The sequence below is a fragment of the Panthera uncia genome, unplaced genomic scaffold, assembly GCF_023721935.1.
Source record: "Panthera uncia isolate 11264 unplaced genomic scaffold, Puncia_PCG_1.0 HiC_scaffold_268, whole genome shotgun sequence".
Lineage (NCBI taxonomy): Eukaryota > Metazoa > Chordata > Mammalia > Carnivora > Felidae > Panthera > Panthera uncia.
In genome coordinates, this window is record NW_026059394.1 from 45,770 (window position 1) to 71,112 (window position 25,343).

The 25,343-nt window shown below is 49.2% G+C and overlaps 1 protein-coding gene across 1 annotated transcript in view; it reads left to right on the top strand.

Moving 5' to 3' along the window:
- The window catches only part of LOC125917872 (WD repeat domain phosphoinositide-interacting protein 2), a 33,760-nt gene that overhangs the window by 6,661 nt on the left and 1,756 nt on the right, over window positions 1-25,343 (top strand). Inside the window, exons 2-6 of the mRNA XM_049623967.1 lie at window positions 691-773; window positions 19,222-19,391; window positions 21,444-21,540; window positions 22,187-22,284; window positions 22,712-22,804. Coding sequence (XP_049479924.1) covers window positions 691-773; window positions 19,222-19,391; window positions 21,444-21,540; window positions 22,187-22,284; window positions 22,712-22,804 — 541 coding nt within the window. The remainder of the gene's footprint in view (window positions 1-690; window positions 774-19,221; window positions 19,392-21,443; window positions 21,541-22,186; window positions 22,285-22,711; window positions 22,805-25,343) is intronic.

Consider the following 25,343-nt stretch of genomic DNA (forward strand, 5'->3'; position numbering starts at 1 on the left):
CACTCAGTGGCCCACTGCACCTGTACAGGGTCGGGGGTGGCAGCTGGGGAGCCCGTGAGCTCCCTTCAGGCCTCTTGGCGAAAGCCGTGGCTTTGGCGTCGGGTGTGAGTGCTTTTATCTTTTCCTTGTAGGTCAGCTGTGCAGTCTTCTCATGCCAGCTTCCAAGTTATCTTTTCCGTCTGTTTTATTTCCACCCCACTGCCCAGCTGTAGTTTCACATAGGTGATTGAGCTGCGCTTGCCGTGGCCCTGCCGAGGCGGAAGGATGTCATCGTCCACCATCGTAAATGTCTTTGTTTAAAATTCGGAGCGTCCGCCTTCTTCGCTTTTGGACTCACACATAGAGCAGATCACCTGAGGAGCCCCACTTTGTTTTGAGGGGATCGTTAATTAAGGGCTGATTATTTCCATTTATTGGTCAAAGTAATCTTTAAGGTTTTGTAGGTTTTCAGTAAGAATAAGGTCTGTATGTTATTGACCTTCACCTTTCCCTGGCTGCGAGCTGGGGCACCTGGCTCTGCCCCTTGCCTCTTTTCTGCTCAGCCAGCACTCACCCCCTACAAACTGTGTGAAATTACTCGTGCTAATTTTCAGTAGAGATGACGGTTACTAGTTGGTAACATGGAGCTTGTTTTTGCATTATCATTGTCTACACGTATCAGCTCTTATTTCTGATTTGGCTTTTTTGCAGGTCCCTAGCTGTTGGTAGTAAGTCCGGTTATAAATTTTTCTCCCTTTCTTCTGTGGATAAGCTGGAACAGATCTATGAATGCAGTAAGTGTTTGCTTTATTTTTCCCCCTTCTTAAAAACAAAACAAAACAAAAAAGTAGACAAAGTATACTTGAATTGGAATGCATTCTCAAACTCTAACACTGTGATTAAAGTCCAGACACCCCTTGCCCAGTACTCTTCCTTGACCTTGGGCTTCCTGGGATGACAGCTGTGAACGGGGGGTACGTGTTCTCCAAGGTGTGCGTGTTTGCGTGTTTATAAATGTACTGCGGAGACACTTGTTTTATGGGTTGTCTTTCAATACACGATATCATGCTGTGTGTAGTGTTCTGTAATTTCTCCCCATTTTAAATGCCAGTGAAACCATTTATCTTTCTGTTATAAACCACTTCCGGAAAACTGAAAACTTCACAGCCCCCATAGGAATGATTTATTTGACATCTTATGGCATTCGAGTGGCCTACATGTCAGAGGCAATATGGACTTGTAGAAGGGTCATATGGGCTTTGACTTCTTGTTCAGTCACTTATTTGTGACTTCAGATAGATTACTTCATCTTGGATCTCAGTTTCTTTGGTTTTCGTGTGTGTGTGCGTGCGCGCGCACGCGCGCGCGCAGTAGGACTTGCTGAGTAAACGGTAGGCATAGAGTCCTCCTCCCCAGAGAGAATTTGCTAGAAAGCTTTGGGCTCTTCCTGCATACATAACTTGTTTTCTGTGCATGTATGTAGTTACACACATAAAGATATACTTTTGTGTTTGTGTGTGGTTTTGTTTTATATAAGTGAGCTTGTAATGTTTTGCTCTTTATTTTTGTTTTTAAAAACATAACTTTAAATTGAAGTGATTGTCGATATACACGCAGTTGTAAGAATACAGACCCCATATACCCTTCTCCCGGTTTCCCCCAGTGGTAACATTTTGCGAAAGCACAGTATAAGACCACAACCAGGATAGCAAAGTTGATTGCTCCTGATCAGGTTTCCCCAGTTTTACCTGTATGCGTTTGTGTTTCCTAAGTTCTGTATGGTCTCAACGCCCTTGCAGATTCCTGTTTCCCCCACACACGGCCAAGATGCTGGTTGGTTCTAACAACACAGGGTCCTTCCCGCTGCCCTTTTATAACCACACCTGTCTCTACCTCCCAGCCCTAATCCCTAGTAGCCATTAATCTATCCTCTCCAAAATGTTGTCATTTCAAAAATGACATGGAAATGGAAATATGTAACCTTTTGGGACTGGGTTTTGTTTTGTTTTGTTTTTACTCAGCATCATTCCTTGGAAATTCATCTGAACAGTTGGATGTGTCAGTAGTTCGTTTTTATTACTGAGAAATATTCTGGGGTGTGGATGGACCACAGTGTATCGTCAGTTACCTGTTAAAGGGCATCTGGGCTGATTCCAGTTTTTGACTATTATTACAGATAAAAGCTGCTGTGAACAGTCATGTATAGAGATTGTGTGAACATAAGTTGTTACCTCCCTGGGATAAATGTCTAAGAATACAATTGTCGGGTCATATGGTAGGACCCCCCCCCCTTTTTTTTTAAAGAAACTGCCAAAGTATTTTCCAGGTGGCTGTACCATTTTACATTCCCACCAGTGATGTCTGAGGAATCTGGTTCCTCTGTATCTTTGCTGGCGGTCGGTGTTACCGCTGTTTTTCATTGTACCACCTTGGTCGATATGAACGGTATTGTCTCATTGTGGTTCTGATTTGCATTTCCTCCGTGGCTGATGATGAGCGTCTTTTCGTGGGCTTATTTGCCACGCGTATATTCTCTTCAGTGACACGTCCGTGTTTTTGCCTGTGTTCTAATAGGCAGATTCGGGGTTTTGTAATGTAAGGTTTTCAGAGTTCTTTAAATATTCCGTGTACCAGTCCTTCGTCAGATATGTGGTTTGTAAATATTTTCTCTGTATGTAACGAGCAGCCCTGAAGGCTGCCCGTGGCCTGACCTCAGTTAAGAATCTTTGTGGGAGAATTAGGGCTTCCGTACTCACGACGTGCTTGTAATGAGTCACACTGGGGTTTGGATTCGGGGAAAGATTTAACCCGTGCCGTTTCACGTACCTGAGTGAGCGGACAGTTGTGGGGAGCGGGGTCTCCTCCCTCCGAACGGCGTCGGCGCCTCCGTTCCGAGCGACTGGCCCCGTGTCGTCCGCTTTGCTCCCTCCGGAGCGAGCGTTCCACTTTGGAATTCCGCTTCACCTTCCGGATCTCTGAAGGAGGGCGGTTCATCGAGTAACGGGATAGGCGTGTCCTTCACCCTTGGGTCCGTCCACTCCGGGGGCGCTTGCGGAGGGCCTGCTCCGTGCCAGCCTGCCCCGCCCGTGGCGAGGCGCTAGCGGCCCCCGCTCTCCTGCCGCTTGCACTTAAATGGAGGAAGACCAAGAACGAGTAAATACATTCGTGTCCAGCGTTCTGCTGGGCACATGGCAGCCGGCACAGACCCAGATACCACCCCCTGCATCCCCACCCCCCACCCCTGCTAACTTAAGACGAAGATGTCGGGGGGACGATCTCGTTTCTTCTGCCAATTGCTTGCAATAGGGAGTTCTCGTGGTCCCCCGGGAGGTCAGAGGCTTCCCTGGCCCCTCCCAGGCTTCGGCCTCCTCCCGGCAGGCAGGTAAGCCTTCGGGTGCCCCCTCGCCTCCATCGGGAGGGTGTGTCCCCACCCCCACCCCCACCCCCTGCAAGTCCGCTGTTTGTTGCTGCCCAAAGGCCAGCAGCCAGGCCCTTCCTGGGGACGTAATCAGCGGCCCTGACTCCACGCTTCCTGTGGGCTGCCTTAGATTTTGCTCCTCCTCTGTCCTCAGACTTGGCCTGCTGATGTTCACTAAATCTTCCTTCCAGAAAGCTTTTCTTTCTAGTATGGAGCCAGAAGATGTGATGTGGGTGATAAGATAGCTGTGAGCTAGTGTGCTTGCTTATCTCGAGTGGGGCCGGGAGTTGTGCAGATCTCCAGACTGGCCACCCCTCCGCTTCCCCGTGGCCCCACGCAGGATTGTTCCCGATAGGGCATTCTTCAAAGAAGGGTAGCTGGTCTCTGGATTCCACTGGGCCTTTGTGAATGACTGAAACCTTTACTAACACCGTACCCAGGGGAGCCCGAGTTGTGCTATGACCTGGTTGCTGTAATGAGTAGGGTCATCTGCTTTGAAATCCACAGAATCCACCCCCCACCACGCCGCCGTTTGGAACCCAGTGCTTAGAAAGGGGGTAAGAAGACCAAAACCTGGTCTTTACTTCTCAAATTGAATCAGTTTAATGACTCACCTGATTCCTTGAAGTTTATTTACTGATTTTTTAGTGTCTTGTTTTTTAAAGGTTTTTGGTGGAACAAAAACAAAACGTGATGTCTTGATAATACTGTGCAAAGAGTGGGTATTTACTGACCAACACCGTGAGGTGAAACATAGGCTCCTTTGTTCTTAGTGAACTTGGACCCTTAGAAATAGATGATGAAATGGACAAAGAATTTTTCGAGGGTTAATACTTTAAACTGGAAGTGATTGAATTCTTTTGCTCCTGGAGCCTTCTGCGCCTTTCCCCTCTCACATACACTTTTATGGAGTAGATAAAAGAACGTCCCTTCCAAAACAGGTTAACTGCTGAACCGAGATTGTTCTCTGGAGTTTTTCCACAAATAGACCCAGAGCAAAGAACATACTTGATGCCTGGCCTCGCTGTTTGCTGCAGGCCCAGCGTTGGCCTTTCCCTCATAATCTCAAGCATGCATCACAAACTCAGATCTTTGCTCTCGGTCGCTGTTGCTGTTACAGAAAAAATGAGCCAGAACTGGTCTTGGGAGGAGCAAGATGGACAACTGCTTGTTTCTCTGTCGTTTGTTCAAACAACAGCCACAGAAAGCCTTTTGCCCAGAATCAGTGGAAGATTTTTTTCCTATCATACCATTGTCATTTCTGGAGTTGCAAGAGCTCCCGTGTACGCCTTGCCCGCTGTCTGTGCCTGCCTATTTGTTTTGTCATTCTCTTTCTCTCTGTCCTTTGTGTGTGTGAAGATGCATAATGTGCACATGTGTGGTCTCCCTTCCCTGTGAAGGGTGTGTGGTCGTTATTTGTAAAATATCACTTAGGTTGGGAGGAAAAGTTGGCTCTTTTACATTCTATATTGTGCGTGTTTGCATTTTTAAGTTTCTGAGCTAGGAAAACATGCGTCAGGAGGCAGTCGGTTGTGAAATCGAACATAAGCAGCGAAAGTGACCAGTGCCTGCTTCGACATCCGCAGCGCCTCCACAGACCCAGAGCGCGTCTCCTCGGGAGACCCACCCTTCTTGACCGGACAGGCATCATCTGCGTCCTACGGGTTGAGAAACGGTGCTTTTTGAGAGCGTTCTGATGTGACACACAGCTGGTTCGAGTGTGAATTTCATTGGGCTGTATAGTTTTGGATCTTAAGGGGAGAGGTCCAGTAGCCTCTCTGCGTAAATCTGCCGTGATGAGGATTGGGCTCTTGCCTCTCTTGAGAGCTGCAGGCATCCGACAGACACGCCTCGTTTACAAGTGTGTTATGTCACTTGTTTCATGGTTTCTTCTTCGCTTCTTAGTGCTTTAGAGGTGTTCTCATTGCCAGTTCTAAGTAGTGCCAGCAGAAGCAAACAGCATTCTTTGTGTGTGTGTGGGGGGGGGGGGGGTAGCTCACCAGCAGGGGAAGGGGCAGATGGAGAGAGAGAATCTTAAGCAGGCTCCATGCCCCACATGGAGCCCAACAGGGTGTCGATCCCATGACCCTGGGATCATGACCAGAACGGAAGTCAAGAGTCAGATGTCCCTAGTGTTCTTTTTCACATCAAGTAATTCTAGGGGCGCCTGGGTGGCTCGGTCAGTTAAGCATCCCATTTCAGCTCAGGTCGTGATCTCATGGTTTGTGGGTTCGAGCCCCACGTTGGGCTCTGTGCTGACGGCTCAGAGCCTGGAGCCTGCTTCAAGTTCTATGTCTCCCTCTCTCTCTGCCCCTCCCCTGCTCACACTCTGTGTCTCAAAAAATAAATAAACATTAAGAAAAAGGGGCACCTGTATGGCTCTGTCGATTAAGCGTTTGACTTTGGCTCAGGTCATGATCTCACGGCTCGTGAGTTCGAGTCCCGTGTCAGCATCTGTGCTGACGGCTCGGAGCCTGGAGCCTGCTTCAGATTCTGTGTCTCCCTCTCTTTCTGTCCCACCCCCACTCATATTCTGTCTCTGTCCCTCTAAAAAATAAACAAACATTAAAAAAAATAAACATTAAGAAAAAATTTAAATCAAGGAATTTGTTTCTTAAATTTTGTACAGGGCATCTCTAGGAAGAATGTTTGTCAAAAACTGTGGCCAAGGCCACCTAGAATGGTCCTTGAGAGCAAAGCTTTCCGTGACCCTTGAGGGCCTCGAGTTCACACTTTCTTAGTGGTGGCTCGAGTGCTCATCGGTGCCATTGTCTCCTTAACAGGCCACCTCCAATAATTACAAATGTTCAGCCTCGTTTGGCCTTGTTTCTCTTGCTTTTCATTCAGTTGCAGCGCCCTGTAACCGGCCCTACGCGTGCGCACCCTGGTTTCGTGGAGGGCCGAGCTGTGTGGACTTGAGTTTGCCGGGAGGTGACCGCGCTGGGCACGTGCGCTCTGAGCATCTTTCCGCGTTTAAACGTGCTCTAGGGAGTGTGGTGTCATGTGAAAATGGCAGAGAGCTTCTTGAAACCGCACAGTAGAAAATTAACAGACCCAAACCACCCGATAGTCCGTGAAGACCGGTGGCTGCGTTCCCGACAAGATGCAGGCCCTCGGTGCCACGGACGTAAAGGAACTCTGACCCTGAACCGGATCCTTTGGGGGTGTTGCCGCTTCCTCTGTGGTGCCAGACACGCGTTAGCTGCGGGGTGACCTGGTGCGTCGGCCCTGCACGCGGGGCCTCGGCCGTTTCCTAGTTCCTGGCTCCTTTGCTAGTCTGATGAGTTGCGGCGGTTTCCCCCAGAAAACCCAGTAGTTCGTATGTGAGCCGGTGGTTTGAGAGACCTCGAGGCCCGCGTGAGCGTGGCAGGATTCGGGGCGCCGGGGTCTCCCAGGAGACCCCCCTCCTCAGAGGCTCCGCCTGACAACTGGTGTCCACCCTCCGTCCCTGATGCCCTACACGTCTTACGTCGGCTCTTAACATCTTAGGATGCCAGTTCGCCAGTAGTCTGTGTGGCTTAACAGCTTTTTGGAGATGTAATTTATATGCCATACAAATCACTGGTTTCCAGTGTACAAGTCAGTGGAGTTTCGTATATTTGCTAAGGTGGACAACCTGCCATAATCTAATTTTAAAGCATTTTTATCCCCAAAAGAAACCCTGAGTCCATTAGCAGTCACTGCCCGTTTCCCTCCACCCGCCTCAGCCCTGGGCAAGCGCTAATCTACTCTCTGCCTCTGCACGTCGGCAGGTCTGGACAGTTCAGATAAATGGAATCGGATGCCACTGGCTTCTTTCACTTAGAACGTTTGCGGAGTTCATCCGTGCGGGAGAGCGTGCCAACACTTCATTTCTTTTTATTGCTCGATAGTATTCCCTTACGTGGCTCCGCCGTGTTTTGTGGGTGGACACTTGGGTCGCTCCTACTTTTGTCTGTTGTAAATAGTGCTGTTGCGTTCATTGGTGTGCAGGTTGTGTGGACGTAGGTTTTCATTTCTCTTGAGTAGATGGTTACCTGTAGGAGTGGAATTGCTGAGTGAGCATCTTTGTTGCACTTGTGAGTTGGGGTATAAGGTAAATTCCTGGAGTCGGGAAGACAGACTCAACAGAAGAACATTTTTAAGTGGGTAGATATTGCCAAGTTGCCCTTAAAAAAGATAGTACTGGGGCACCTGGGTGGTTCAGTCCGTTTAACATCCAGCTTCAGCTCCGGTCACGATCTTGCAGTTCATGAGTTCAAGCCCCGTGTCCGGCTCTGGGCTGAGAGCATGGAGCCTGCTTGGGATTCTCCGGCTACCTCTCTGCTCATCCCTATCCCTCTCAAAAATAAATAAATGGACCTAAAATTGTTCTTCTTTAAAATAGCTTTATGGCCTCCCACCACCAAAAAAATTCTAAAATCATACCTGCATTTTTTTCTTAAAATTCCCAAAAAGTTCCAAGCTTGTAGTTGATGGAAGAAATAAGCAAACACCCCAGCGCACTAGCCGCTCACTTTCCTGCTCTTGCATTTAGGCGAACGCACAACGTACCATGTCTGCTTCCCACCATTTGTTAATGGAAATTTTCAAACACAGACAAGTTGAAAGTATTTGACAGCTGCACGTGTACATACACTGCTTGGGAGTCTGTTGTTAACACTGTACTGTGTTCATGCTGTCACACATCTAGCCCTCGATCCACCTTACTTGTGTGCATTTCAAGGCACGTTTCAGGCATCAGTATGTACTTGCTTAAATACTTAAGCATGGATGTTACTAACTAGAGTTCACTGTTTTTGTTCTTTTATTCTGAGATAATATTTACGTACAGTGGAATGTATAAATCTAAAGTAAACATTCTGTGTTTTGACAAATCAGACATCTCCGATCAAGGTTTACCATCACTCCGGAAAGTTCCCTCTTACTCTACCTCCTCCCTCCGATCCATTCCAACTCCCTTTCACCCTCTGAGAGGCGAGCGGTGTTCTGGGTTTTCTGCTATACATTAGACTTGCCTGTAATAGAACAGACATTGTGGGAACGCTGCACGTGCTTTCGCTAAGGTTTCTTATACTCGGCGTCATGTTCCTGGGGTTTATCCATACTGTTAACGCATCTCTGTTGCCCAGTATATAAATACGTGAATTTGTCCATTGTTTCACTGACGAACATCCACAATTTCCCCGGTTTTTAATTACGAATATAATCGTTACTGACATTGTTGTACAAATCCTTTTGTGAACGTACGTTTTCATTTATCTTAACTAAATATCTAGGGATGGAAAGAGTGTTTTGTTTTACGAGAAACCACCAGATTCTCCTACGAGGCTGTCCCATTTTGTATCCGCTGCTCCCCCCCCCCCCCCCCCCCGCAGTGCTGTGTGAGAGTCTGGTGGCTCTGCGTCCTCACCACCATTTGGTGTTAACTAGTCTTTTTTCACTTTAGCCATGCTGATGTGATGTGAGATCTCATTGTGGTTTTGATCTGAATTTTCCCGATAATTCATCACGTTGGGCACTTGCATGCCCTTGTTGGCCATTTGCATCTTTTTTTTTTAAGTTTGTTTTTCTTTATTGTTTGAGAGACAGAGACTGTACAAGTGGGGAAGGGGCAGAGAAAGAGAGGGAGAGAGAATCCCTAGTAGGCTCCACGCTGCCTGTGCAGAGCCTGACACGGGGCTCGAACTCACGAAGCCGTGAGATCATGACCTGAGCCAAAATCAAGAGTCAGACGCTTACCTGACTGAGGCAAACTGGTACTCTGGCCATTTGCTTATCTCTTGTGAAATGTGTGTTCAGATATTTTGTCCCTTTTCAGTTGCATTGTTTGTCTTTTCATTATTGTGTTGTCAGAGTTCTTAAATTTCTGGATACTTTTTGTCACGTTTTATGAATTTTTTTTTTTCTCTGTCTATGGCTTGTCTTATCTTTTGAGCAAACATTCTGAATTTTGGTAAGATCTGATTTACCCTCTTTTTTTTTAATTTATGATTTTTTCTCTGTCCTTTCTGAACAAATTTTGGCTACCATCAGGTCATGAAGATGTTTTTCCATATTTTCTACATTTTCTATGAAAGCTTTATAGTTTCAGCTTTTATGTTTAGTTCCATGGTCCATCTCATTAATTTTGGTGTGTGGTGTGAGTGAAGGCTCCTTTTTTTTTTTTTTTTTTTTTTTTAACCCCGCTGATGGATTCCTGTAGCTTCCACCATTTGTCAAAAAGATTTTTCTTCCCTCATTGGATTGCTTTGGTGCCTAAAAACAGCCCTGTAAGTGTGGATCTATTTTCTGCTCTTTATTCTCTCCCATTGATCTGTTTGTGAGTCTTTGTATCACTAACACTGCTTGGTTTACTATAACTTTATATACAAAATTTTGAAGTACCACAGTGGAAGCCTTCAACTTTGTTCTTTTTCAAGGTAGCCTTGCATATTCTAGATAGTTTGCCTTTCTGGTTTAAAGTCAGTTGGTCATTGTCTACAAAAAAGTCACCTGGGATCATGCTTAGGACTGCATTGGACCTAGAGGTCAATTTGAGGATAATTGGTATCTTAATATCGAGTATTCCAATCCATAAACATGGTGTAGCTCTCCGTTTATATAGATCTTCATTTATTTTTAATTTTCTTAATTTTCTTTATCTTTTCTCTTAGTGATGTTCTGTGGGTTTTAGCATGGAGGTCATGTATCTTTTTAAAATTTATTACTCATATTTTGGGTTTTGACAATGTTGTAAATGGATTTTTTTCATTTTTCATTTGTTTGGGGCTAGTCTGTAAAAATACAGTTGACTTTTGTATTTTAACCTTGTATCCCGTGACTTTGCTGAATTTACTCATTAGTTCTAATAGTTGCTTTGTAGATGCCTTATAATTGCAATAGAAATAGTTTGACGTCTTTCTGGTCCTTTTGCCTTTTTTTCCCCCTTAATTTTCTTGCCTTATTGCAATGTGTAAAATCTCTAGTACAAAGTGAGGAGAATTGGCATTCTTGCCTTGTTTCCAGGTTTAAAAGGAAGAATTCAGTATTTTCACCATTAAGTATGGCTGTAGATTTTTCATAAATGTCCTTTATTGATTGAAGAAGTTTCTTCCTTGTCTCAAGTTTCTAAGTTTTTACCATGAATAAGCATTGAATTTTGTCACGCTTTTCCTGCATCTATTGAATTGATGTACTTTTCCTCTGACTAGTTGAACTTGCATTTATTATCACAGCCTCAGGTGGAGACTGATGGTCCTGCATTTTTCTAATAACTGTGTTTGCTTGCCCTCTGAGATGGTGGTTTCCGGCTGTTTTCACTCATTAAACTTCCCACCACTATGGCCCTCAAAGCTCCTAACCACTGCTCACGCTTCAAAGATAAACCGGTACTTTGAGCACGGACTTCCCTCATCTGACCTTCAGCTGATGGTCTGTCTGCCTGCAACCCTCCCATCTTCCCATCTCCCGCCTGTTCAAATGGCAAAGCAGGGATTCCCGTCTTGTTAAAACCAGCCCTCTTAGTGGATCTCACCACCTTCCAAGTTTATTTCGTGTTTTCTTTGTTTGTGAGAGAGAGAGAATGTGAGTGGGGGAGGTGCAGAGAGGGTCGGGGGGAACAGAGGATCTGACACGAGCTCTGCGCTGACAGAGTGGGGACAGAGCCCAAGTCACATGCTCAATGAGCCACCCTTGCGCCCCTGCCAGTTTTTTTTTGAAGTATAATTGACATACGATATCGTATTACCTTCAGCTGCACATCATAGCGGGGCAGCATTTGTATACATTATGAAATGATCCCCACGGTAAGTCCATTTGCCGTCTGTCACCGTGCAGAGTTATTACGGTATTACCGGCCGTATTCCCTGTGCTGTACGTCACATCCCCATGACTTATTTATTTTGTAACTGGAAGTTTGTACCTCTTAATCCCCTTCACCTATTTTGCCCACCCACTCCTTCCCCCTCTGGTAACTATCAATTTGTTTCCTGTATCTGTGAGTCTGTTTCTGTTTTGTTTGTTCTGTTTTTTGTTTTTGTTTTTTAATTCTACGTACAAGTGAAATCGTATGGTATTTGTCTTTCTCTGACCTATTTCATTTAGCCTGATATTCTCTAGGTCCATTCGTGTCACAGATGGTAAGATTTCATTTGTTTTTGTGGCTAATACTCCCCTGTCCGTGCGTGTATGCACATCTTTATGCCTTCATCCATTGATGGACACTTAGGCTGCTTTCAGATCTTGGCTATTGTAAACAGTGCTGCAGTGAACATAGGAGTGCATACGTCTGTGTGGATTGGTGTTTTTGGTTGTTTTTGTGTGTTTGTTTGTTTGAAGAGAAGTATCCACACTTGGAATTGCTGGGTCATACGGTAGTCCTGTTTTAATCTCTTGCAGAACCGCCATACTTTCCAGAGTGGCTGCACTGATTTACATTCCCACCAACAGTGTACGAAGGTTCTCTTTTTTCCACATCCTTGCCAACGCTTTGTTATTTTTTGTGTTTTTGTTAATAGTAAATCTGACAGATACCTCCCTGTGTTTTGATTTGGATTTCCCTACTGATCAGTAATGCTGAGCATCTTGGTGTGCCTGTGGGCCATCTGTATGTCTTTGGAAAAATGTCTGTTCTAGTCTTCTACCCATTTTTTAATTGGGGTATTTGGTTTTTCGGTGTTGTTACGTAAGTTTTTTAAATAGACTTTGGATATTGACCCGTTATCTGATATATGATTTACACATGTCTTCTCCCATTTAGTAAGTAGCATTTTCATTTTGTCAATGATTTCATTGGCTGTGCAAAAGCATTTTAGTTTGCTATAATCCCGTGTGTTTATTTTGGCTTTTGTTTCCCTCGCGCGAGGAGACTGGTCCGGGAAAATGTTGCTGAAACCTATGTCAACGTGTTTACTGCCTGCGGTGTCTTCTAGGAGTTTCATGGTTTCCACTGTTACATTCTTTAATCCATTTTTAATTCTTTCCTGTATGGTGTGAGAAAGTGATCCAGTTTCATTCTTTTGCATGTATCTGTCCACTTTTCCCAGCACCATTTATTGGAGAGACTGTCATTTCCCCACTGTATATCTTGCCTCCTTTGTCATAGATCAGTTGACCGTACATGCATGAGATTTTTCTCAGGGTCTGTTCTATTGATCTGTGTGTCTGTTTTCGTGCCAGTGTCATAATGTTTTCCTGTAGTCTTGTAGTCTAGTTCGAAATCAGAGAGCATAATTCCAGCCTACTTGTCCTTTCTGAAGATTGCTTTGGCCATGCAGAATCTTTTGTGGTTCTGTTCAAATTTTAGGATTCTTTAGTTTTGTGAAAAATGCCATTGATATTTTGACAGGGATTATGTTGACACTCTGGATTGCATTAGATAGTATGGACCTTTTAACAATATTAATTCTTCCAATCTGTGAACATGGAATATCTTGCCACTTATTTGTGTCTTCTCCGATTTCTCTCATCATTACAGTTTTCAGAGTACAGTTCTTTCACCATGTCGGATAAATTTATTCCTAGTTAATTCACGATCCCAGGGGTCGTGGGATCGAGCCCTGCGTCAGGCTCCACACTCAGCTTAATATTCTCTCTCTCTCTCTCTCTCTCTCTCTCTCTCTCTCCCTGTGCCCCCTTCCCTGCTCATGCTCTCTCACTCTCTGTGTAAAAAAAAAAAAAAAAAAAAAAAAAAAATCCTAGGTATTTTGATAGTCTTTGATGCAATCGTAAACGGGATTGTTTTCTTAATTTCTTTTTCTGATAGCTCATTATTAGTGTATAAAACATAACTGATTTCCGTATGTTCATTTTGTCTCCTATGACTCCGGAGTTCGCTTGTAAGTTCCAATAGTGGTTTGGTGGAGTCTTCAGGTTTTTCCATTCACAGTATCATGTCATCTGCAAAGAGTGACAATTTTACTTCTTCCTTTCCAGTTTGGATGTGTCTTCCCTTCCCCTTTCCTAAGGCCTTCAGAAAACACTTGGTCACATGGAGAGGCATGAGGACCCCTTGTGTTAGAATCCCATGAGTACCGTTGCTCTGCACAAGGCCAGCGGAGCTCTTAACAGATCCCAGGGAGATTGTGTCAGTAGGCAGTCTCCTGGACAACCAGGACAGACTTTTCTCTCCAAACTGGGAAATGCTGCTAGCACGGCAATGATTTGTACCTGCGTATCTTTGTTTTTATCTATCTCCTGACCTACCTTTTTTTTTCTAGTTGAAATAGAGTTGACACAACGTTACGTTCGTTGCAGGCGTAAAACCTAGGGATTCAGCACCTCTGCATGATGCTGTGCTCACCGCAAGCGTGGCTGCCATCTGCCACCACACAGTGCTGCGGCAGCACCACGGACTACGTTCGCCGTGCTGTTCCTTCCATCCTCGTGACTTACTCGCGCCACAACTAGTAGCCGGTGCCTCCTACTCCCCTCCACCCACCTTTGCCCATCCTCCCACCTCTCTCCCCTTTGTCGGCCACCACTTTGTTCCCTATACTTAGGAGTCTGTTTCTGTGTGTGTTTCTTTTAGATTCCACATAGGAACTGGAACCCCGTGGTATTCATATTTCTCTGTCTTTAGTTCATTTAGGACAAAACTTTCTAGGTGCATCCATGTTGTTGCAAATGGCAAGATCTCATTCTTTTTTTCACTGCTGAATAATATTCCTCTGTGTGTGTGTGTGTGTGTGTGTACATATGTACATACGTGTGTACACGTCTTCTTTATCCATCCATTCATTCATCAACGGACGCTTGGATTGCTTCCATATCTTGGCTTTTGTAAACAGTGCTGCAGTAAGCCTAGGGATGCGTGCATCTTTTCAAAGTAGTGTCTTCATTTTCTTTGGGTAAATAGCCAGTAGTGGGATTCCTGGATCGGATGGTATTTCCATTTTTAATTTTGTGAGGAGCCTCCATACTGTTTTCCAAATGGCTGTACCAGTTTCCACTCCCACCACCAGTGCCCCAGGGTTCCCTTTCCTCCGCAGCCTGGCCAACATTTGTTACTTCTTTTTGGTACTAGCCATTCTGACTCGTGTGAGAGGATATCTCCTTGTGGTTTTAATTTGGATTGCCCTGATGATGAGTGATGTCGAGCATCTTTTCATGTGTCTGTTGGCCATCTGTCTGCCTTCTTTGGAAATATGTTTATTCAGGTCCTTTGCCCATTTAAAAATCAGATTATTGGGGTTTTTTGGTGTTTAGCTGAGTTTTTTCATTTATACATATTTTGGATATTAACTTGTTATCGGGTATCTCATTTGCCAATATCTTCCCCCATTCAGTAGGTTGCCGTTTCATATTGTTGATGATGTCCTTTGCCACGCAGAAGCTTTTTATTTCGGTGCAGTTCCAGTAGTTTATTTGTGCTTTTGTCTTGCTTCCCTGAGGAGACACGTGTAGAAACACGTTGCCAAAGTTGAGGTCAGAAGAGCTCGCTGCTTGTGTTTTCTTTAAGGAGCTTTATGGTTTCAGGTCTCACATTTCGATCTTTGATCTGTTTCGAGTTTATTTTTGTGTATGGTGTGAGGACTTGGTCCAGTTTCATTCTTTCACATGTTGCCGTCCAGTTCTCCCGACACGTTTATCGAAGAGGCTCTTTTCCTCCATCGGATATTCTTGCTTCCTTTTCATTCTTCTTTCCTGTGGCCGTGGCTGGGACTTCCAGCGCCCTGTTGAAGAAAAGTGGTGAGAAAGGACATTGCTGTCTCGTTCCTGAACTTGGAGGAAAAAGCTTTCAGTTTTTGACCTTTGAGTGTGGTGTTAGCTCTGGGTCTGTCTTGTATGACCTTTCTTCTGTCACGGTCCACCTTCCAGGTTTTAAGTAGTTCTTTCCTCCGTTTATCCTGGCTTGACTGCGTCCTCAGTCTCTCTGTTAATAGATCCCGTGGCTCCTTTATTTCAAAACAGGGGCGTGGCCTGACCGCTAGGCCCCTGCGGGTAAGCCTGCAGCCACTGTCCTCCCCGCGCCCCTCCGCCTCCTCCCTCCCTCCCACGTTTCCTGCTGCCTCCACTTCCCCATCAAAATCGGTCAAGATCACCAAATAGCATCCCTGGGCCCAGAGCGAGTGACTACTTCTCATTTCACCTCCGCCTCTGGTAGCGCCGGCCGGCCGCGGTTGCTGCCGCTTTCCTGCAGCCTCGTCCCCTGGGTCGTACGGCCGCTGCCACTCGGTCTCCTTCACTGTCTCTTACTCGGTCTCCTTCACTGGCTCTCTTCCTCTGCCTGACTTTCAGCTGTCTCCGTGCCGCCCGGGGCCCTGGGCCCTGGGCCTGCCTCTCCTCGGCCTCCGCGCCACGTGGGGTGCTGCCTGCTCCTGTTCCCTGCTCCGTCCTCGGGGCCTTGGACAGCTCGTGGCCCGCATCTCATCGTGTGTGTGGAATGGGTGAAGTCAGTAAGGTTGTGTCAGACAGGAGTGAAAATCCATTCTTCGAAGGGAAGTACAGTCAGTTCCCATTGTGGTCATGTTCTGGAAATACGCCGTGAATATCCAACGATCACTCCCGGGGCTAGGCTCCCGTGCGGCTCTGGTCACCATGTTGTCATCAGCTAATGAACACACGATCTTGTTTTATGGGAGGTTCTGTTTAAAGGCATCTTACCTTAATACGTATTGTTGATTTGTCAACAGTGAACTCACAACAAACAACACTGTAAGTCATGCTAAACAAAGCTTATCTGACAAACGTGATTCTCCGGAAGGCAATCACAGTCTCCTTGCCCTTGGGAGCACCAGCCAGCACTGTGGTTGGGGACCATTTTAAACAGTGACATCACCAACCAAAAGCACAAAATACGAGAACATAGACCATGAGAAGGACAGTGGTTCACAGAATGAGCTGAAAACAAGAAGGCAGCGTGTCACCTCGTCCAGCCTCCACTGGGGGTGTTGGGTCAGTCACGTCCACGTTTTCTGGCCCCTCTGTGCATGTCTAGGATGGCTGTGCAGGGACCACGAGTATTCATTTGGCGGGGGGGGGTGGTGACGCAGAAACTCGAGCAACCAGGCAAATTTACAAACACAGAATAATAGTAAGTTAATAGTAAGTTTTGTGGGGTTTTTTTGTTTGTTTCATCTTAAAGAGAAAGAGTGCACAAGCAAGGGGAGGGGCAGAGGGAGAGGGGGAGAGAGAGAGAATCCCAAGCAGGCTCCATCCAGGCTCAGCGCAGAGCCCGCCCGACACGGGGCTCGATCCCACAACCCTGGGATCATGACCTGAGCTGCAATCTAGAGTCGGACGCTTAACTGACTGAGCCTCCCAGGTGCCTCAATATTTACTTGTTTAATAAGAAGTCGGTATTGCGTATGCCAACTTCTCTTCACTATTTCCCTGTCCTACAATTAATAAAGCTGAGGCTCCAGCTTTTAACTTCATCATGGAAGAAATGCGTACCAGGTCTTGTAACTAGTAAACAACAGAATCGAGACTACAGTCTGATTTTCCTGAGGGGCCTGCCTCTCCCGGTCCCTGGCATCCACCCCCGGTACGTACTGCGGGGGAGCGCTCGCCCTGTGCTTAGGTTAGCGTGAATGCGCTTGGACATTACCAAGGAGTTTTGGCCCTTAGATGTAGCTCTTGGGGGTGGACCACTTCACCACTGAAGCAGATGTCACGGGTAAGATTAGCCCATTTTTTAGATATGACCCAATTCGAGAGATTTTTGTGTTTTGTTTGGTGGTGTTTTGAAAGGTTTGAGAAACAACCCAAAATCTAATCCTAGGCCTATTTTCAATCATCCAACAAATGTAAAACCGGCTGCACTTGTGCCGGGCGGTGCCAGACCTGGGGGTACTGCCCGAGCTGGCGGGGGACACCACCAGATGGCCAGTGGTAACGTGATAACCGCCAAAGGGAGAAGTAGAGAACGCAATTAGATGCGCCCCAGACAGTCCCTGAATCCCGAAGAAGGAGCAGGGAAACTGGTGGGGGGAGCCTGGAGAGGGAGACGTTGGACAGTGATGGAGGGAGCACCCTTGGCCCCCGGGCCGGAACACGTTGCACAGCAAGTGTGGCGCCAGGCGCCCTCCCAGATCCTCCTGGCCCAGCGGACCGTCTGCTCACCAAGCAGGCTTGTGGTCCTAACGCAGCGTCCCCGCCAATTTCCAGAGGGAAGGGGCTGCTCAGAGAACTCAAGTGTTGGGCCCTGAAGGAAGTTCTTGCTGCACACGATCACATTCTGGCTTCGGATGGGTCTCGTCTGAGTTTGGTCGGCCTGGTGACTGAGCCCTCGCCGTGTGCCAGGCCGCGTCCGTCGGTACAGACACCCCACGCCCGTCCTGCCTGCGCGGCCGCGCGGCCTCTCTTGATTCTGCCCTCCACTTGAGAGTCGGGTCCTGGATGGGATCGGCAGCTTCTCCGAGCTGCGGACGGACCCCTGCTCTGTTTGCATAAAGGTTAGCCCGCTGCTGTGGGAAAGAAGTGATGTTCTGGGTAAAAGGGACTGCGAATCAGGCACTTGATTCCACTGCCTATTCTATTCTAAGTCATAAGAGCCTGTAGTTCCCCCCACAGGCATGTACGACGTCACTTTGCACACACGTGGCTCTGGCCGCCGCCGGGTCTGTTAGCACCTGGTCGTGCTGAGCACGTTGGGCCGTCGCATCCGTATGGAAATGATTGATTCCAAGCGCTTTCCTGGAAATAGTGTGTCTTCATAAAGGGGCCCTTGGAACTTATTCTTTCATTTTTTCTAGTAGTTGGGTTTCTAAACTTAAGTGTGCCTTTGTTACACCATTTAAATCCAGCGTCAGAGCTAATGGAGAGGAGTCCTTTCGGGTAACTTTGTATTTTGTGTTCTGTGTGAATTTTCGCCTAAGGGCATCTTCGTTACAGTGGAAACATCGCTGAGGTTTCAGATAGCCAGGACTTCCGGGTCCCCCGGGCCGCGCCTGTCAGGTTATCTCTGTTCTGGGTGCCCCGCTCAGGTCCAGAGAGGTAGGTCCCGGGTCGCTGCTGGCTCGATGGACGGGTACAAGCTCGAAGCACCCGCCGCAGCCGCATCCCGACAGACACAGACAGGCCGCCCGTGGAAATAGTGGGGATTGCTGCTTCTGTGATTTTTCTACGGTCCAGGATTCTCGTTGCTCCTAGATCTGAACCGACCCGGGGATTTACTAAGAAAACAAGCGCAGAAATAGAGACTGGGGTCCATGTGGGCATTAGCGGAGATGGGGTGGGTGTGAGGTAGTATCTGTGGAGCGTCCGTTGCATCTGCTGCTTTCTGTGCAGGACGTGTGCGCTTACTTCTAACATCACCTTGTGGGTGGGGGGTGTCCCCACTTGAAGTGGGCGCAGGCAGGTAACGGTGTAGAGCGCCGGCTGCGGGCCGGTACCTGCAGGCCCCCTGCCCCCCGACAGTTCCACGGAGGAGCCGTGGTCCCCAGCCCACGTGTGAGGAGATGAGACTGAGAAAGATCGAGTCCTCTAGAGGTCGGTTATTCGGGGCCCATCGCCTGTCAGGCACTGGTGGCGAAGTTCCAGGACCACAGCTGCGAGTGGGGACGTGAAGCCTCTGTCCTCATGGGAGCTCACGTTCCGGGGTGTGTCCGGGGTGTGCCCGGGGAGCCGGCCGTGAGCCGCCGTGGGGCGGGAGTGAGCAGGATGGTGTGAGAGAGGAGCGAGAAGGGCCCCCTGGGGGGAAGGGGGCGGACCCGGGGGGGTAGTCTGTCCCCGAGCTCATCTTCCCACTCCGCCGTGTTCTGGGACCGTCCCCGCGGTCCCGTCCCGTCGCCACACGACCACCGTTGTGAGCCCGCGGTGCTCCACTGGTCGTGCGTGTGCGCCTCGACGTGCATCCGCGTGTGTGAGCAGACCGCGCCCGTCGCGACCAATACGTACGCGTGTGTGTTTTGTACTTTCAGCTGACACCGAAGATGTGTGCATCGTAGAAAGATTGTTCTCCAGCAGCCTGGTGGCCATCGTTAGCCTCAAAGCCCCGAGGAAGCTGAAAGTTTGCCACTTCAAGAAAGGCACCGAGATCTGCAACTACAGCTACTCGAACACCATACTGGCCGTGAAACTCAACAGGCAGGTGAGCGACACCGCGCCCGGGCCGCCGGGCGCCCCGCCGCTCCCGCGCAGCTTCCAGCCGGCCCTGCCGCCACCCGGTCTCCCCCGGGGCCTGGGAGGGCTGGCGCTCCTGGGCCCCAGCCCCGGGCCCTGGTCCTGCTCGCCCCGGGCCGCCTCCCCGATGCAGCCCCGTCTCCTCGCCGGTTCTGCTCCGAGCACACCGTCCCCGCGCACGTTCTCGGGCTCCGCCGGGTGAACTTCTACTCTCGTCAGGACACAAGCCTAGCGCTCCCCTGAATGCGCACTCGGCCATCGAGTGGCGTCAGGGTTTTCGTCCCTCCTTTCACTTTCACGGATGCTACTTAAAAAATACATCTGTGGGCGTCTTTTCCTTTTTTCTTCTTTTTTCTCTTTTAAACTTCCTGTCTTCCCCACACTCCCAAAAACATCTGGCCCAGAGTATGCGCTCGGCGGCTGGCACCGGAGCTTGTTTCGTGAGACCACCTCATGGCTTTCGCTTCCCTACGAAACGCAGCACCGTCCTGAAGATCCGTCAGCTTTTCCGCGACAACCACGTATTCCTCGCAGGGAAAGCTGTCGACGTTGCCCGGTGCAGAGCGCACGTCGCCGCGCCGGGGTCTGCGGCGTCCGACCGGGTGGAGTGGTTGCACCAGGGGCGCGCTGGTGCGATTCAGACTGGGAGGGGGGCTGTGATCTGCGGAAGTGGGTCAGAGCGGGGGGGGGGGGTTGTAAGGCGTGACCTGTTGAACGCTTTTGAACCTAAAACATACAAGTGTCCGTGCACGCACCAGCTGCTGTGCGAGCCGGGCCGTCTTCCTTGTGTGAATCGTCCCTTGGCGCATCAGCTGCAAGCAGTCATTCTCCTCAGAGCGGGGTGTGAACTGCACCTGCAAAATAATGAGAGCGCACAGTGAGTTTTCGTACTTTTAAAAACCCCTAGGCTTTTGGGGCACCTGAGTGGCTCAGTCGGTTAAGCCTCCAAGTCTTGGTTTCTGCTCAAGTCTTGATCTCAAGGGATGGAGCCCAGTGTGGGGCTCTGCACTGACAGGGCGGAGCCTGCTTGGAATTCCCTCTGTGTCTCTATCCCTGCCCTCCGCCCCCACCCCTGCTCCAGATAGATCGATAGATATGGCACCTGGGTGGCTCACTTAGTTAAGCAACTCTTGATTACAACTCAGGTCATAATCTCACGGTTCATCACTTTGAGCCCCGTGTCGGGCTCTTTGCTGGCAGCATGGAACCTGCTTGGGATTCTCTGTGTCTCCCTCTCTCTCTGTCCCTCCCATACGAGTGTGCTCTCTCTCTCTTTCTCTCTCTCGCTCACTCACTCTTGCTCCTCATCTCGCAAACGTTAAAAAAAAAAAAAAAAAAAAAAAAACGGAACCCTAGGCTTTTATTCTCGTTTTGCCATGCTTTATTCATTTATTCATGCTTTATTTCTGGTTTTTTTTTTTTTTTTTTTTTTAAGAGAACATGTGCACACGCACGAGCCGGGGAAGGGGGCAAAAGGGGGGATGGAGAGAGAATCTCACGCAGGCTCCATGCTCGGCACAGAGCCTGACACGGGGCTTGATCCACGACCTGTTCCAAAATCAAGTGTTGGCCGCTCAACTGACTGAGCCATCCAGGCGCCCCCAGCATGGGTTTTTGAAAGCAGCTGACCTTTCCCAGACCTGTCCAAGGCACCTGCTCTGCTTTTCACGAGGGGAGGAGTGAGCCAAACAAAAACAAACCAAAAACACAAAATGAACTCTTCTTAGCTGTAGTTCACCAGTGTCTGTAATAGTGAATTAAATCTCACGGTTAGAGGTCCCGGTACAGTCGGCAGAAATGGTCACGGGAGCAGGCACTGCTGGATTTGGACGTCACACGAGTGGTAAATGAGGAACAAAGCCGCCCGGTCATGGCCAACGTCCTCTGTGCCGCGAGCGTCCAGTCCGCCTGGTGTTCCGGAAGGAACAGGGAGCCTCCGTATCCAGGAGGCGGTTAAGACTGGGGAGCAAGCATTGTGTTGTGTCTTTATTTTTGGTTTTCTGTTGCGTCCCTTCCCTAGCGGCTGATAGTGTGCCTGGAGGAATCTCTCTACATACACAACATCCGGGACATGAAGGTACTGCACACAATCAGGGAGACCCCTCCGAACCCTGCAGGTAAACGAGTTGCGGGAAGAAAGTGTCATTGCCTGATTCTGCCTCTCACTTATTTTGATTTTATTTTAGAGAGAGTGTGTGTGCACGTTGGGGGGAGGGGGTGCGGGTGGTGGGCAGAGGAAAAGAGGGAGAGACTCCTAAGCCGGCTCCACGCTCAGTGCTGAGTCCCGTGCGGGACTTGATCCCACAACCCTGGGATCACGACCTGAGCTGAAATCAAGAGTCAGACGCCCAACCGGCTGAGCCACCCAAGTGCCCTTGGTTCTGCCTTTTAAAGATTAGCCATTTTGTCCATATAGCTTCTACCCAGATAGACCGCTTTGGAAAGTAGTGATCTTAAACCAAGCTGCTTTCCCTCTGCTGCTGGGCTTGTGACCACGTAAACCATTGGTTTCGTCGGCTTCCAGTTCTGAGGTTACTGATCGGTTTCAAGCAAAGGCCTTCAGTCTGTTTTCATAATCTTGTCACTGAAGGAGGTGGTTGGGGCTGTGGCGCTAGAAGCAAGCCCGCTCGGCAGCCGCCAGGGCTGGCTCAGGGTCCCCTTTGCTGTCTGCGTTCTTTGTTACGTAAATGCCAGCTTCTGTCTAACAGCGGAACAGAAAACCCTCTCGTCCTAACTCTCCTGGGCCTCCGTGTGTTACCACAGGCCTGTGTGCGTTGTCGATAAACAACGACAACTGTTACTTGGCGTACCCGGGCAGTGCGACCATCGGAGAGGTGCAGGTCTTCGACACCATCAACTTGGTGAGGCTCCTTTTGTGCTGGGGTCACTCGCTTGAACGTCCTCGTCCCCGAACCGGGTGCCGGGGAGCCTTCAGCCTCCTCATTTCTGTGGCTCGGCCCTGCGGTTTCACTGCCGCCTTCCTGGGGGCACAGCGGGTCCGGGTGACCTCTCCCTGCAGATGGATCCCCGTGGTCACGCCCGCAGTGCTGAGCTTGGGCAGACTGGCCGCTGGAAGGGCTGGAGGGAACTGTAGCCACTTCGCGGACGGCCCGCTTGGAGCAGCCTTGCCTCGGGCCCCACCCCCAGTAAATCAGGTGGACGTGGCCTTGGTGTCAGCTGGCGTGGTGTCGGAGGCCCAGCCAGTCAGCGCTTCAGCCTCGTGACGGGGGCGGCGGGGAGTGTGGCCTCGCCGCGCGGCGGCCACGGCACGTCGGTCTTGCCTTCCAGAGAGCTGCGAACATGATCCCGGCTCACGACAGTCCTTTGGCGGCGCTGGCATTCGACGCCAGTGGAACCAAGCTGGCCACCGCCTCGGAGAAGGTACGTCTGCCGCGTGGCCCGACGGGAACCCGGTCTGGGGGCTTTGGCACACTTTCTCGGTTCCGCTCACACAGTCGAGCGACCAGATGGGTTTCTGGGTCGACCGGCTCCCAGACCAGCACGGAGAGCGGCCCCCATGGCGGCCGTGGGACGAGCCGCCCGGACTGCGGTGGGAGTGTGGGGGCAACACGCCCCACGTCCTCCTCTGAGACGGCGCTGGCGGGCGCGGTGCCAGGGAACTCGAATGGCAGTGAGGAGCGGACGCGGTTCCGCCCAGGGTGGGTCTGAACACATTTTGGTGCACGCTCTCCTTTCCTTCTGTGTCTGCTCACTTAACAAGACAGTGACCGTGCCGAATGTATCACCTACATCCTCTTTCGCCCTGCGTGTGTCGTATTTCGCAGAGTTAAAAACCCTTCTAACGGCTGTACGGCACTTGGTTGTGCTTTACCGAGACGTCACCCTGTGGGGACGTTTATGTTCTTCCTACTGTTTAGATTGGAATGATCACATTTGGAATATAGATAATAGTGTGTTTGGCTTACATACAGATCTTTTTTGTGCCTCTCGGTTCACTTAAGAGATTCCAATGAGCAGACTTTCTGGGTTCAAAGGATGTGGTTGTTGTAAGGTTCTCCCCACACCGCACAGGGCGACTCCCTTCCGCTTGGGCCTCTCCCCCCCTGCCTTCTTGACATCAGAGGGGCGTCGCTGTCTTCCCAGCTTGGCTGCTACGTCTTGTTCCTTTGCAGCTCCTCTGGTCTCCTTAATCCCGTTCTCCCCTGTTCCGGCTTCTTCTGTGCGGTTCCCTGCTGCCCAGCTGTGCTTTGATGCTTGCTCACCGACAGCCTAGGTAGCTTGCCTCCTGTCTCCTCTCCCCTTGAGCCAGCCAACCACGTAAGATTTGAGAAAAGTCCGCTTGAACTCCGCCGCAAGGGTCCCCCAGTCTCAGTAACAACAGCGCTGCCATGTGTGGCTCCCTTAGTCGCCAAGGACACGGGTCTTTTATGTTCATGACCCCATCCCATCCCCCAGCAAGGTACACGTGTTCTCATTTCATATTGAGGGTTCAGAGAGATTAATCATTTGCTCGGGGTCACCAAGCTGTGGCAGCAGAGGTTTGGACTCCAAGCCTGGCTTTGCTTTTTTTTTTTTTTTTTTTTAAATTTTTTTTTTTGGGCAGAGAGGGGGGCAGGACATGAACGGGGGAGGGGCAGAGAGAGAGGGAGACACAGAATCGGAAACAGGCTCCAGGCTCCGAGCCATCAGCCCAGAGCCTGACGCGGGGCTCGAACTCACAGACCGCGAGATCGTGACCTGGCTGAAGTCGGACGCTTAACCGACTGCGCCACCCAGGCGCCCCTGTGGCTTTGCTTTTTAACACCACTGGACGATTGCGTCGTCGCCTTGTTCGCTTCTAGGGCAGTGGCGGTGAGCTTCTGTCACCCCTTGGGTAATAAAGTCTCGTCTCCGTAGTTCTCATCAGGTCAGAGAAGCACCCTAAAGCATCTTGTGGAGCCTCAAGGCCGGTAAAAACAGAACTGGAGCTTTGTGGACAATGAAGAGCAATCTTCTGATTTGCTTTTAGCCCGAATACTCTTGGTGCGTGGGGTCAGCCCTTGGCGGCATCCCGTCCTGCGGGGCGCTGGGCCGTGTCCGGCTATATGCTCGATCCTGCGTTCAGTGGGCACAGCGAGGCTCCTTACCAGCTCACCGTTAAGTAGTAGTACACGATAGGTATGCCATTAAAATAAATTCCTACATCCGAAAATTTAGACTACAGAGGACAAAACCTTTGCTGTGGTTGTTGTTGTAGATGAGTGTGCTGTTTTCTCCTTTTCAAGTCTCAAGAATTGCAGACTCATTTGGTATCTTTTTATCCAGAGAGAATCACTATATTTAAAGAACGTTTTCCAGAAGGAAACGATTCCTGGTGTTCTGTAATTAGGTTGCTTATAGCTTATTTATTTATTTATTTATTTATTTATTTATTTTTACTATTTATAAACACATCAGATATCATAGGATGGTTTTCACACTAAAGAGTTTGAACCTTCCAAAACGCATTTGGCGTCAGGTGACCCTCTGAGTAATTCTTCCTGCCCCCGCACATTTGAGATACTACCTGTTTTCAGGTTTTCCTGGGAGTCTCTTCCGTGTGTGTCTTATGACCGTAGCTTGTCAGTATTCTTTTAACATCTGGATGTCAAAAGCACTACTCGTGCTCACTCTCTTGGCTGTTCTGTCTTACTCTCTCAGATGTTCAAGTCCTGTCCTTCCAGGCACACGTCCCGGTTCTCCAGGGCAGCGGCAGGAAACTGGCATCTTGAGAACATGGCTCATCCCCACACGGGAAAGTAGGGCCGCACACTGCTCGTTCATACGCTCCTTTGCCTGAGTCATGTGGGTTTTCTTAGCGTTGGTCCTACCACGTATAAGTTGGGACTTACTCGTTTTTAGGCCATTAAGTAACATTTCCAGCCAGTGGTTCCCTTGATCGGTAACTCAACCTGAAGCAGCAAGAGAGGCTGTCCGGGGG